This window comes from Octopus sinensis, linkage group LG12, assembly GCF_006345805.1.
Source record: "Octopus sinensis linkage group LG12, ASM634580v1, whole genome shotgun sequence".
NCBI lineage: Eukaryota > Metazoa > Mollusca > Cephalopoda > Octopoda > Octopodidae > Octopus > Octopus sinensis.
Window position 1 is genome coordinate 67,599,418 of NC_043008.1, and position 15,534 is coordinate 67,614,951.

Below are 15,534 nucleotides of genomic sequence, written 5' to 3' on the forward strand. Positions count from 1 at the left end.
ATATAGGAGTGGCTGCGTGGTAAGTAGCTTGCTTACGAACCACATGGTTCAGGGTTCAGTCCCACTGCGTGGTACCTTGGGCAAGTGTCTTCTACTATAGCCTCGGGCCGACCAAAGCTTTGTGAGTGGATCTGGTAGACGGAAACTGAGAGAAGCCCGTCGTATACATGTATATACATATATATGTATGTATGTGAGTATATTCTTGTGTGTTTGTCCCCCCAACATTGCTTGACAACCGATGATGGCGTGTTTACGTCTCCGTAATCTAGCGGTTCGGCAAAAGTAACCGATAGAATAAGTACTAGGCTTACAAAGAATAAGTTCTGGGGTCTATTCGCTCGACTATAGGCGGTGCTCCAGCATGGCCACAGTCAAATGACTGAAACAAGTAAAAGAGGATATGAAATCGCAAACGAGGTCAATTCTTGTCTGCCAATGAGAAGAATTAAAAAAGTAGGACGGGAAAAATGCTATAAATAGACGCCCACACACACACCGATCAGCACCAGCTAGTGGCAAGGGCTTAATAATTGTTTAAATAAAGACTGCTACTGATCCCTTAAAATATATTCCGTTGACTAAAAACAAATCTATGTTAATATTTTTTAACAGAAAAATACCAATAACTTTTCTTTATCCGATCTTTTTTAATTTTCATTATAATTTTTTATCCGAATTGTTTGATCAAAGTCCAGAAAGACTTTTTTTTTTCAATTATTATCGCAAACTTATTGCTGTTCCGAGCTGCTATAGTTAGTCAAATATAACGGGAAGTTGTGTTTCTAATTTTAAAGGTAAGTTTTATGGTTACAGATATGTCATTAATGAAGTAACTCGAACATTTATTGGAATCTATCAAAGAATTGTACTTTAATGCATCGCTTACGTTGTTTTCTGATTCCTGTTTAGCATCGGTCTCTTAATTATTGGCCAATGCAGACCAAAGGAATTTCGTATTAATATTTTTTCAGTGTAGAGTAATTAAAATATAAACATAAAAACCGTCAAATTACAGTAAATCCTTAAAATACTTTCTTGTTAAATTCGATAATCATTAATTCGAATGATCGTTAACTTTTTTTTTGTCTTTAGTAGTTGTATGTAACATACACGGCATTATCCGAACAATCTGTAGTTATTTAGTCCTAACTCCACCCCGATTGAACTGTCCTATTATTATAAGCAATTAAAAAACATCCTGCCTTTTCTACAATAATTCTTTTTTGTTAGAAAGTACATATTTTTTTGTTAGAAAGTGTATTTCAGAAAGTATCTAATAGCACAGTGTAGTAGTTCAAGGATCTAGTTAACCGACAAATTGCTCGAAGCGACTACTAATATTAAATTGATATTCGCTGGGTTTCTTTTATTTTTTTGTATTCAAGTATTGGGCTATCTTTCGCATGAGGGGCGAAGCAATTTGGTAATAATCGCCAGGGAGATGACGCGATAAAATATAAAGTGTGCGTATTGTTGGTATGTCTACCCAGCAACTGCCACAGTATTCAGTACTTGTTGATTCCAATGATGCATCAACATAATAGAAAAAATTGAAGGAGAGTTAAAAAACAGAAATGTCACGCCAAGCTGAATCAGTTATCATCAAAATAACATACTTATACGATTTTTTTGTTTTTTGAAATCTATTACACACTGCTTGCAATTCAAAAATTCAGTTTTCGATTACATTCTTCTGTCTTCGTATTTTAATAATAAATCATTCGTAGTTATAGCGATAAATTATAATCATTCCATGATAATTTTATCGAATAGGCACCTCCACTCGCTCACAAAAAAGGGCAGTAAAGGCGGGCGGTATTACTCGGATTCCGATGTTTTCAACAACAGAAATTATGAATAGCGATCTTCGGTCATAACTAACTTATAACTGCGGGATTGCTAATGAAAATTAAAATCCGGGAAAATACAAAAATAGATTTGGGTACCATGATTAACGGAACGAATATGCAAATATATTAATATAGTAGATCTTTTTAATTTTTGTACCATATTTCTGTCAAAATACACTGCCTTTGTTTCATTCACCTCTAAAAATATTGAAGAATTTAATAAAATAGAATTGTCGTTTTTAAGCTGAAGGTTGAAGCATAAATTAGAAAAGAATTTTAATGGAAAGTTTTAATATGAAATTTGTATCATAGAACCAAGTGTGTTCTGAAGCAGGTTGGCATCAAGAAGGCTACCAAAAGGTTCTAATTTGATAATGCCAAGTGAACAAAAAAAAATGTATGTTTTCTGAGAAAAAAAATGTAAAAGTCAATGGCACTAGGAAGGGGATCCCTGTGTAGAAACTGGGCCTAAAAAATAGACATTGGAGGTTAACAGTCTCTGGCTCTTTGAATTTTGTCAAACCATCCAACCCATGCCAGTATGGAAGACAGACATGAAAAAAATGATGATGATGATGACCATGCAATTTAATTTCACTCAAGGCTTTCCTTAATCTATGTTTGTGCCCCAATGTGTCATGTCAGGAGATGAAACTTGAAACATTTTGATTATAAAACGAAATTCTTGGTGTGCAGCCAGTTTAGTGCCTAATACTTGTGATACCAAGCTGCTATACCTATTACTTTACTAACCACAAGCGGATAAACACAGAGGGGACAAACAAGGACTGACAAACGGATTAAGTCGATTATATCGACCCCAGTGCGCAACTGATACTTAAATTATCGACCCCGAAAGGATGAAAGGCAAAGCTGACCTCAGCGGAATTTGAACCCAGAACGTAACAGCAGATGAAATACCGCTAAGCATTTCGCCCGGCGTGCTAACGATTCTGCCAGCCCACCGCTATACCTGCCAGCCCAAGCTGCTATACCTGCTATAGATCACCCTTCGTTTTATGACACAAATTTCTGGTATTAAAATAATCTAAATTAAAACTTCCATCAAAATTTCCTGTTAATTTATGTTCCAAACACCAGCTTATTAATGACAAAGCTATGTTACTATATTCTTCATCATTTTCAAAGTTAATTGAAATAAAAATAGTGTATTTCAACAAACATGGCTGCAAACAGGTTGACATTATCTCTCTCTCTCTCTCTCTCTCTCTCTCTCATATGACATTTTATGTCTCTTTTTTAGACCTGTTATTCATTTATATAATAATGGCAGGCAGAAGAATACCGGATCAGAATTTCTACCGAACCAACTGGAATGAAGTAAGGATCCTAACACAATTCAAAATGTTCTTGATATTTTTTACATTACTATTTCTCTATTTCTATTTGTCACTCGTCTGACATTTTTCTCTGGAAGAGAAGGTGTGGCTGTGTGGTAAGAAGCTTGCTTCCCACCTACATGGTTCCAGGTTCAGTCCCACTGCAAGGCACCTTGGGCAAGCATCTTGTCTGTTTATATGTGTGTGCATCTTTGTGTTTGTGTTTGTCCTTCACCACTGTTTGACAACTGGTGCCGGTGTGTTTCTGTCCCCATAACTTAGTGGTTGAGCAAAAGTGACTGATTGAATGAACACCAGGCTTAAAAGAAAAATACGTATTAGGGGTAATTCATTTGACTAAAAAATTCTTCAAGGCAGTGCCCCAGCATGGCTGCAGTCAAATGACTGAAACAAGTAATAGATGCAGGAGTGACAGTGTGGTTAAGAAGTTTTTGCTTTCACAAGTCTGTGGTCTTGGGTTCAGACCCACTGCACAGCACCTTGGGCAGATATCTTCTATTATAGCCCCAAATCAACTTATGTCTTGTAAGTGGATTTGATAGATGAAACTTGAAAGATGTCTGTGTAGATGTGGTTGTGTGATAAGAAACTTGCTTCCCAACCACATGGTTCTGGGTTCAGTCCCACTGCATGGTACTTTGGACAAGTGTCTTCTACTATAGCATTGGGCTGACCAAAGCCTTGTGAGTGTATTTGGTAGACAGAAACTGAAAGAAGCCTAACATATATGGCATCTGTGCTTGTGGAGTGCTAAGAGCACCATCCACGCGTGATCGTTGCCAGAGCAGCTAACTGGCTTCCATGCCAGTGACACATAAAAAGCACCACTTGAGTGTGATAGTTACCAGCGTCACCTTACTGGCACTTGGCCGGTATCACGAGAAAAAACATTTGAGTGAGGTCGTTGCCAGTGCTGCTGGACTGACTCCTGTGTAGGTGGCACGTAAAAAGCACCATTTGAGCATGGCCGTTGCTAGTACCGCCTGACTGATCCTCATGCCGGTAGCACATAAAAGCACCCACTACACTCTTGGAGTGGTTGGTATTAGGAAGGGCATCCAGCTGTAGAAACTCTGCCAGATCAGATTGGAGTCTGGTGCAGCCATCTGGTTTGCCAGTCCTCAGTCAAATCGTCCAACCCATGGAAAGCGGACGTTAAATGATGATGATGATGATGATGATGATGATGATGTGTGCGTGTGTGTTTTTGTGTCTCTTTGTCCTCCACTATCACTTGGCAACCAGTGTTGGTGCATTTACATCCCCGTAATTTAGCGGTTTGGCAAAAGAGAACATTTGAATAAGTATCACCAGGCTTAAAAAATTATAAGTACTAGGTTTGATTCATTTAACTAACAAAAGTCCTTCAAGGTGGTACCCCAGCATAGCCACAGTCTAATGACTGAAGCAAGTAAAAGTAACAGATATATATGTGTACATATTTGTGTGTGAGTTTATGTGTATTCTTCTTTAGACATCACATGATGGTTATAAATCATTATCATACTAGTGAGATTGTTTATTTTCATTTTATTTTAAGGTAATATTTTCCTTTTGAAAATTAGTCTTCATTTCCTCCTTTTACATAAGCACCAAGGAATTTGATAAAGGTTAAATTTTAATTATTGTATGTGTGCCATATTTCCAGGCATGGCTGTATGGTAAGAAGATTGCTTCACAGTCAGATGGTTCCAGGTTCAGCTCCACAGCATGGCACTTGGGCAAATGTCTTCTGCTATAGCCTCAGGCCGACTAAAGGTTTGTGAGTAGATTCAGTAGATGGAAACTAAAAGGCCATTGTATGTGTATGTGTGAGTTTATCCTGAACCACCGCTGACAACTGGTGATGTTGTGTTTACATCCCTGTAACTTAACAGTTTAATAAGAGACCAATAGAATGAGTACCGAACTTAAAAAAATAATTAATTATAAGTACTAGGGTCAATTTGTTAGACTAAAATTCTTCAGTGCATTGCCCCAGTGTGGCCACTGAAACAAGAAGAAAGATATAATATAAAAGATAATACCCATGTTAGCAAACATATATTTTCAAATGTACCAGTCATATGACTGGTAACATTCTAGTACAGAATAAAAATTGATAATCTCTTTATTGGTCAGTAAACTTTCAAACACAACTAATCACAGCTCTTTCTTGATAAGCAACTGACAGAGATTCCACAAAGAGCAACTCTTGTGAATGTTGCAAATTTCCATCACTTTTCTTTAAAGTATGGAATAAAATACATCTATGATGCTAAATTCTATAAACCCAGTTTAACTATTTGTTTGTTCCTTCTTGAGCCATACCTGACTTATAAGGGACGGTTTCCTTAGCATATAGGTTCCTCACCTGGATGGGACACTGGTCCGTCGCAGGTGATCTGCAAGTTGCATGAGGAAAGAGTGGGAGAAAGTTGTGGCGAAAGAGTCAGCAGAAGTTTGCCATTACCTTCTGCCGGAGCCGCATGGAGCTTAAGTGTTTCATTCATAAAAACACATATCACCCGGTCTGAGATTCAAACCTGCGATCCCTCGACCATGAGTCCGCTGTTCTAACCACTCGGCCATGTGCTTCCACAATTTAACTATATACCAGTACTGATTACAGGTAAGCTCACTGCCATCAATTCACTGTGAAGAAAGTTCACCATGAGAAAAGTTCACTGAGAAAATATACCCAAAGTATCTCACCATTAATAGCTAAAAACTATTTTATTGGAAAACAGTGAACTTAATGGACATGATCCATGCTATATAAAGACAAATTTGGCTGCAATTTTAATGATGAACAAACGATACAGTCCAGCAGAAATTACTGGAAACTCATCGTCGTTGTTTCAATGTTCATTTTTCCATACCTGCATGGGACAGGTGGAATTTGTTGAAGCGTGACCAAAAGCTTTTCCTGTCACCAACCCACATCTATTTTAGAGTAAGGTAATTTTCCCTCATGACAAGACATGTTTTCAAAGAAGATTGGAAATGAGTGACACTGCTTGTACAACAGTAACATTTATTTATGATTATCATGCAATGTGAAGACAAGTTTTCTTCTACCAAATTCACTCATAAGTCCTTGGTTGGCCTGAGGCTATAGCAGAAGACACATGCCCAAGGTGCGCACGCTGGGATTGAAAGCCGGAACCATGTGGTTGGGAAGCAAACTTCTTTCTGTGCAGCCCCCATCTGGAAATATGATACATATAATAATTAAAATTGAATTTGTATCAAACGTCTTGGTGCTTATACAAAATGATGAAATTGAAACTAATTTTGAAAAGAAAAATATTACCTTAAAATAAAATTTGATAAAATAAATGTCTCATTTATGTATTTTCAATAAATATATGTTATTATTTTACTAAATGTTTTCAAAATAATTGCAGTCTGCTCCATCAAAAACTTTCAAAACAGGTGGTGGGGTACCAAGCTAGAGTTATGCCCCTTTCCTTCCCTCACTCTCTCTCTCACCAAGTCACCAAGTGTAGCACGAAGTTTTGTCAGTGAACAGGTTGCAGTCTCAAAGCGACAAAAATATTTTGACAAATTAAATTTAAATGTTGAAGTGAATCTAACGGTTTTTGTGTGTTTCTAAAATGGCTTATAAACACCTGCCATGCTGCAATTATATATATATATATATATATATATATATATATAAAAGGGTGATAAATTGAATATTAATTTAATTAACATCAATTTAAAATCAGTAGACTTAGCATAAAGAAAAATCTGAAAATTCAGAAAAATTGTAATACCTGTGTATAATAAGAGATGACCATTAAGTGGACATCCAATATGCTAGAAGAAGATCACCTACGATCTAACCACAAAGAAAAGAATGTTCTCTAAAGAAATTCAGCAAACACTAGAACATCTGTCTTACCAGCTTATGTTCTGGTGTTTGCTGAATTTCTCTAGAGAACATTCTTTTCTTTGTGGTTAGATCGTAGGTGATCTTCTTCTAGCATATTGGATGTCCACTTAGTGGTCATCCCTTATTATACGCATATATATACATGATGTAAAGCATGATTAGAGAAAACAACCTAACATTTATACAGGTGATTATTAAATTAGAGTTTCTGTCAGCGGTGTTATGCCATTTATTGATGATCTAAATGTTAATTACTTATCAGTCAACTGAACTTCAGATAATTTGGGTTGAGAAAGTGTTGTATAATCTATTGCTATGTTTATCATTATCAACATGAAATATTCAGCAACAGTACTTTGTAGTAAAGATTGTTTGCCAACACAACATGGCACTAATTAGGACTAATGTTGCTATAATTTAGCCCCAGGAGACATCATCTCCAGCTGGCTATATGATATTAGGACTAATGTTGCTGTAATTTAGCCCCAGGAGATATCATCTCCAGCTGGCTATACGACATGATCTGTGATCTTGTTTGAAAATATAAGGACACAGACTGTGTTGTATAGCCAGCTGGAGACAAGATGTCTCCTGGGGCTAAATTACAGCAACATTAGTCCTAAACCAGGACTGCCATGTTATGTTGGCAAACAATCTTTACTACAAGTGTTTCAATGTTTGGCATTTCTGAATTTTAATTCCACACATCACAAGAAATTCTACCAGCAACACACCAATAAGATATTTATTAGTGAAATAAGATAAAATACAGAATACTGAGAAACATTTGATGGTGGTGGTGGTGACCTGAGTCAACAACCTTTAATTCATAGAGGAGTTTTAAGTAGATTTAAATAACTTTCTTTTCCAAATCAATGAATTTATTTGATTTTCCTTTTCTTTTTTTTTTTGCAAGCCCATCCAGTGAGATTGGCACCTCTCAAATCCTTCATGATATATACTCTTTTACTCTTTTACTTGTTTCAGTCATTTGACTGTGGCCATGCTGGAGCACCACCTTTAGTCGAGCAAATCGACCCCAGGACTTATTCTTTGTAAGCCTAGTACTTATTCTATTGGTCTCTTTTGCCAAACCGTTAAGTTATGGGAATGTAGACACACCAGCATCGGTTGTCAAGTGATGGTGGGGGGACAAACACAGACACACAAACACAGACACACACACACATATACATATACATATATACGACAGGCTTCTTTCAGTTTCCGTCAACCAAATCCACTCACAAGGCTTTGGTCGACCCGAGGCTATAGTAGAAGACACTTGCCCAAGGTGTCAGCCAGTGGGACTGAACTGAAACCATGTCGTTGGTAAGCAAGCTACTTACCACACAGCCACTCCTGTGCCTATACAAACCACAACTGAACATTGTATCTATACATCCTTGTGATTTAGTAACAATTATCTCAGCAACAACAACAACTGCAATGTAACTGCAAGGCTTGATCTTACAATGGTTTGGTTGGTAGTTTTCCTCACTGTTGCGCTAAGTGAAATTAGAGCAAAGATAATCATAAGTCTCTCCGAGGGCCATCATAACAGCATTATAAGCCACTCAGGTAAAGTAATCCTTTGGGGTTCATACATATACAACCATAATACAGATTAGCAGTGGATCTCTAGATCTGTTTGGGACTACCAAACAGTTGCCAGTGTCCCTATATCTTAAGGTGACACTGGTCCCCTTCACTATTCCACCACCTGAAACAATGACAACTATAAATCTGTGGTCCTCCTCATTACCCCACTGCCTGAAACCATAGCAACTATAAATCTATAGTCTTCTTCATTATCCCCCACCTGAAACCATAGTAACTGTAAATGATATTTTCGCCAAACAAAAAAGTAAAGCAAAATTGTATAAAATAACTAATGTTCTATTTCAGCGAGCATTTACAGTGGGCATTCATGGTCCAGTTGGCTCAGGGAAAACCGCCATTATCCTTGCTGTGTGTAAGATTCTGAAAGATCGCAATATCTGTGTTGTAACCAATGATTTCTACAGCACGTGAGTAGTGTTTTAGAAAGATTACTTTAAAATTACTTTAGAATTATTAACACATCAAAGTAGTCTGTGTTTTTAATAGATGTAGATTGCCTATTGACATCATCTGAATGCCTTGCTTCCCTGTGCATAGATACATTGAAGCTTTGATGTCTGGCAACTGACTTGGCAAACATCCACAAAAATATTAACCCTCGTTCCAACAGCCCCCTGGAGCACCTTTTTGAGTTCCATGTGTCTAACATATGTGACCTTGCCTACCAAGTCAGAAAATAGCACAGCTCCCATGACTTTCCAAAACATTTTTCCACACTCAGAGTTACTGAAGCATGGGACAAACTACCTGTATCAGTTGTTAGTTGCCAAGACATTGCATCCTTTAAAACCTCCGTGCTTCATGAAATTTGCCAACATTACACCTAATATCCCCCCTCATACACATGGACACATATATCATGTCTCATACACTTCACGTTCCTGACTTTTGTACATAATTCTATGTATTGTACATTGATGAGATGTAGTGCACCTGAGCACTATACACAATAATTTCATTATTATTTTTTGTTTTGGGATTTGGTTTGCAAGATTCTTTATATGAGTTCGTGTGTTGAAGCATATTCTGTTGTGTCTGGGGAGAGTCATTCTCTTATAGTGCCTTATTATTTAACACACTCACCGGTAAAATTTCCACTTATTTCTTATTTTTATTTTCTAAAATTTTCGTTATTATTTTCATTATTATTATTATTATTGTTATTATTGTATAAATATACACATTTATTCTTCAGTATTGATGCTGACATCTTGATTCAACAAAATGCTATTCCAAAAGAGAAAGTTCGTTCTGTCGTAACAGAAGGATGTCCATTGGAAGTCATGAATAAAGTAATGTTGTGTTTTCTTTTACTTTTTTTTTCTATCCTATTATTAGTATTACTATTAAGGTGGCAAAATATTTGGCAGCATTTTGTCTGTCTTTATGTTCTGAGTTCCAGTCCTGCTGGGCTTGATTTTGCTTTTCATCTTTTAGGGTTGATTAGATGTGTGAATAATTTCTATTGAATTACGGGATTTTGTTATTTTGTGTGCTTAATCTTATTGTGTTCCATTTTTCTGTCCATTTCCCTTTTAAATCAACTGATTTCATATTTTTGTGCAACACTGGGCTGATGTTATTGACTTATCTCCTTCCATGAACTGGCTGGCCTTGTGCCTAAAATTTGAAAGCAATATTATGATTATTGCTAAGACATTGAGGATTATTATTATTATTATTATTATTATCATCATCATCACCATTATTATTATTATTATCATCATTATTATTATTATTATTATTATTATTATTATTATTATTATTATTATTATTATTATCATTATTAATCATCATCATCGTGATCGACCAGGCTATCAGATGTTGCTACACGACGCTGGTCACAATGCGCTTCACATTGTTTTAGCCTTCAAATGACGCCACCCCGCTGGCTAAGCGATCAGGCCATATTATTATTATAATAATAATAAGGTGGTGAGCAGGCAGAATCGTTAGCATGCTGAATGAAATGCTTTGTGGTATTTTGCCTATCACAACCGTTAAAATTTGCCAAGGTCAACTTTGCCTTCAATCCTTTCAAGGTTGATGAAATAAGCACCAGTTAAGTACTATAGCAGAAAGAATTATCATTATTATTATTATTATTATCATTATCATATGATATGTTTTTGTGTCTATTTAAAAATATTTTCAGTTTTTATCTGTTATACAAGTGCAGGCATGACTGTGTTGTAAAGATTCAATTCTCAACTTTAGGATTCTGGGTTTAGTTCTGCTGCATGAACCTTGAATAAATGTCCTCTGTTATAATCCCAGGCCGACCAAATCCTTATGAGTGGGTTTGGTAGATAGAAACTAAAAGGAGCTTGTTGTATATATATATATATATATATATATATATATATATATATATATATATATATATAAGAAGTTTGCTTTCCAACGGAAACTGTAAGAAGCCCATCTATATATATATATATATATTTTTAAAATAGATACAAAAACATATCAAAACTACAATAATGAGATTTTTTTAGACAATAGACAACTCCACCCCTTCTCTTTCTCTCTAACACATTGAACTCTGTACCAGACTATATTTAAAGAAGACTTCAATAAAAAAAATCCTGGAGATAAACTATTTTACCTCAAGTTTTTTATAAATTTTTATGAATATTTGATAGAATGACATTCATCAATGAAACTGGTAATATTTTATACTTTCTTTATATCGTTTTTAAATCATTTTATTCAATTCTTTCTAAATTGAAATGTCTTTGATTTACTTCTGTGCTATTTCCACCTTCATCTTTTATATATATATGCATGTATGTGTATGTGTGTGTGCGTGTGTATTATATAATATATGTACATATGTACATATGTGTGTGTGTTTATCCCCCACTACTGTCTGACAACTGGTGAAGGTTTGTTTATGTCCCCATAACTTAGCTGCTTGGCAAAAATAAATTGATGATATACATACCAAGCTTAAAAATAAGTTTTGGTGTTGATTCATTTGACTAAAATCCTTCAAAGTGGTGCTCCAGCATGACCACAGTACAGTGACTGAAACAAGTAAAAAAGATTAAAAGAAAACGATATAGATTAGTAGTTTTTCGAGCTGATATGGATACAGGTTCACTGTGTAGATAGATTTGATTAATTAGTAAATGTAAATGATTTCTTTATAAAATATATTTGTTTAAAGAATTTTTGCATTGTATATCTCATTGCTATCACCATCATCATCTTCATTGGCATCATCATCATCATAACCACCACTATCACCACTGTCATCATCATCATTCTCATACTTTCAAATTCTCACACATTGTTTATGTTTTTTCTGTATTTTCTTTTTTTTTTTTTATATATAGAATCTTGATGTAAATCTGAAAGAAATCAAAGAATTGACCAAACTCTTTCAACCTGAAATAATTCTATTAGAATCTGCTGGGGATTGTCTTGCAGCACATTTTGACAGAGATTTGGTGGATTATACCATTTTAGTCATTGACATTGCAGGTTTGATTCCCTTACAGCTTCTCACACAATTTTTGTTTTTAGTTTTTATCAATTATTTATTTATGTTGTAAATATTTATTACAATTGATCCTCAAATCCATGTTTGAAAACATGAGACATCTTTGTATCCATTATGATTAATATGAGGAAGGTGGTGAGCTGGCAGAGTCGTTAGCACACTGGGCGAAATGCTTAGCGGTATTTCGTCTGCCGCTGCATTCTGAGTTCAAATTCCGTCGAGGTCAACTTTGCTTTTCATCCTTTTGGGGTCAATTAAATAAGTACCAGTTATGCACTGGGGTCAATATAATCGACTTAATCCATTTGTCTGTCCTTGTTTGTCCCCTGTGTGTAGCCCCTTGTGAGCAGTAAAGAAATAGGTATTTTGTCTGCCGCTACATTCTGAGTTCAAATTCTACCAAGGTCAACTTTGCTCATCATCCTTTCGGGGGTCAATAAACTAAGTACCAGTGAAACACTGGGGGTCAATTTAATTGACTAGTCTCTTCCCTCAAATTTCAGGCCTTGTGCCCTTGGTAGATGTTGTTGTTGTTGTTATTAAGGCAGTGTGCTGGCAGAGTCATTAGCATACTGGGGGATGCCTGGGATGCTAATGATTCTGCCTACTCACTGCCTTAATAATAATAATAATAATAATAATAATAATGATAACAACAACAACCACAACAACAACACATTGGGGTTTTCAGTTGCATGGTACCTCACCAAAACATAATAATAATAATAATAATAATAATAATAATAATAATAATAATAATAACAATAATAATCCTTTCTACTATATGTACAAGATCTGGAATTAATAATAATGCCCTGATGCAGTACTGGACAGTGGCTCTCAAGGCTTTTGATCTTAACTGATTGGAAGTGCAATCATGTACATTGTTTTGTCTTGGTGTATAAGATGGGCTACAGCAAATATTCTGTTCAATATCACAGATTTGCTTATTAGTTGCTTCACCTTAACCAGTTGAGTATGTCCCTTAGTGGCTGATGATATGTGCATCTCTTATCATGAGCAGAAGTAGTGGGGGAGCAATTTTATAGGGTTTGAATAATTCACCACTGGTAACATGGATACTTCATTCCTCATCCTAAAATAACCCTTATTCAGGGACATTTTGAGCAGGATGAGCTACTTGACATGAAGAAAATTCTAACTGGACCCCCACCTGCAAGGTTTTGGGCTGTTCATCTTGATTTGAGGTCATTGTGTCATGCACATATGGTTGTGATGCATGTGCCTGGTGTACCCTTATCAGATGGGTAGTCATGATTGGTATGTTGGGCTCTCTCACTCAATAATAATGTTAATAATTACAATAATTTCTGTTTTCTAGGTGGCAAGAACGTTATCAAGAAACGGATAGCAGGCAATGATTACTGCGAGTTACTTGTAGTCAACAAAATAGATTTGGAAAAAGCACTGGATATTGATATGGAGGTAGGTGTATGAAACTTTAAGATGCTTTCATTGAGATTTTGTCATAGTATTTAAACAACCATCCATCATCATCATCGTCATCGTTTAACGTCCATTTTCCATGCTAGCATGGGTTGGACGGTTTGACTAGGGTCTGGGAAGCCAGAAGGCTGTGCCAGGCTCCAGTCTGATCTGGCAGTGTTTCTACAGCTGGATGCCCTTCCTAATGCCAACCACTCCGTGAGTGTAGTGGGTGCTTTTTACATGCCACCAGCACAGGAGCCAGAGGAGGCTGGCAAACGGCCACAATCAGTTGGTGCTTTTTACTTGTCACTGACATGAACGCCAGTCAGGCGGTGCTGGCATCAGCCATGTTCAGATGGTGCTTTTTACCTGCCACCAGCACAGGTATCATAAGTACAATTTCCATATGATTTTTGTTTTGATGTTGATGTTGACGTACTTGATTCAATAGGTCTCCTAAACAACCAAGCAAATCAGTCTGCCACTTAATCAATCTGGTTGCTTACCTACCTGTCTGTATATTAGTATTATTATTAATATCATTATTAAGGTGGTTGGTAGGCAGAATCACAGCGTGTTGGATAAATGGTTTAGTGACATATTGTTTGCCTCTTTGCCTTCTGAGTTCAAATACCACTGAGGTTGACTTTGTCTTTCATCCTTTCAGGGTCAATGAAAGAAGTACCAGTTGAGCACTGAGGTCAATGTAATCAACTTGCCTCCCGCCCCCACCCCCACAAAAAGTTTCAGGCCTTGTGGCTATATTAGAAAGGATTATTATTATTTGTCTTTTTCTTTAATGAACAGGACTTCAAAGGTGATGTTATAATGACTCGAATGGACAGAGCCTTGTTGTTTACTTCTGTGAAAAATGATGAAGACATGAAAGATGTCGCTGAATGTATTGTCCGCGAATGTTCACAGCAAAAGAACCAAATACCACCAGAATGTCCGTAGACTCAGCTTGGAGAGATTTTCAACATTTTGGTTAACTTCCAGATAGCATTTAATGATTTTCAGAAGTCACTACAACAATAGCAACAATAACCAGAATGGTGATAGTGTCATATATTTTACTTTGCGAGGTCCATGGAGAGAGAGAGCTTTTTTAAGTTCACTAAATTGAACTGGTCCAATATAATTAATAATTCATGTTCCAATTCGTCCTTTACTAGGATTTGAACATGGAAACATGGCCCATCTAACTAGACATCATAAACAATTAGTTTAATACTTCTCTAATCACAACAATTAATGATGATTATACTGATAATAAATATGAATAATAAGAATATTCCTAAAGATAATTATGAGGCTAATGATTATGCTGATGATGAATATGCTGCAGATAATGACAATCCAAATAATGAATATGCTAATGATAAATGTATTTCTCATGATTATGCTGATGATAATGATGAAAAAATTTAATGATAAAGTCTTAAGTTTGTTTTAGAATTCAATAAAGTTTTAAAATTGTTCCTCTTCTTCTTCTTGCTGCCTCATCCAACAATACTCACCCTTATGCAAATAACATGATCCTTCATTCCTCCAAAACTTTGCCCAACTATCCATCATGCAGCCAAGACAGCCTAGACACCGCATGTCAAACCTGTATTACTTTTATAAATGGTGGTAATGAGAACATCCTACAATGCAGCTTTTTCTCACAAAATTGCAGGCCTTGGCTTAAATTCATAAAAGTGCAATTAATTAGCAGAAATGAAACAAGAAGAAGATTGTTTTCCAACCATGTAGTTCTGGGTTCAATCCCACTGTGTGGCACGTTGGGCAAGAGTCCCCTACTATAGCCTCAAACCTACCAAAGCCTTGTGAGTGGATTTCATAGACAGAAACTGA

At 36.1% G+C, this 15,534-nt stretch overlaps 1 protein-coding gene across 1 annotated transcript; it reads left to right on the top strand.

Moving 5' to 3' along the window:
• The first annotated feature begins 497 nt into the window (after positions 1-497).
• On the top strand, positions 498-15,155 carry LOC115218132 (urease accessory protein UreG). The gene is made up of 7 exons (XM_029787929.2): positions 498-797; positions 3,118-3,194; positions 9,003-9,124; positions 9,913-10,009; positions 12,059-12,206; positions 13,568-13,671; positions 14,482-15,155. The coding sequence occupies exons 2-7, from the start codon at positions 3,141-3,143 to the stop codon at positions 14,629-14,631; spliced, it is 675 nt and encodes a 224-aa protein (XP_029643789.1). The 5' UTR covers positions 498-797; positions 3,118-3,140; the 3' UTR covers positions 14,632-15,155.
• The last annotated feature ends 379 nt before the right edge of the window (positions 15,156-15,534 follow it).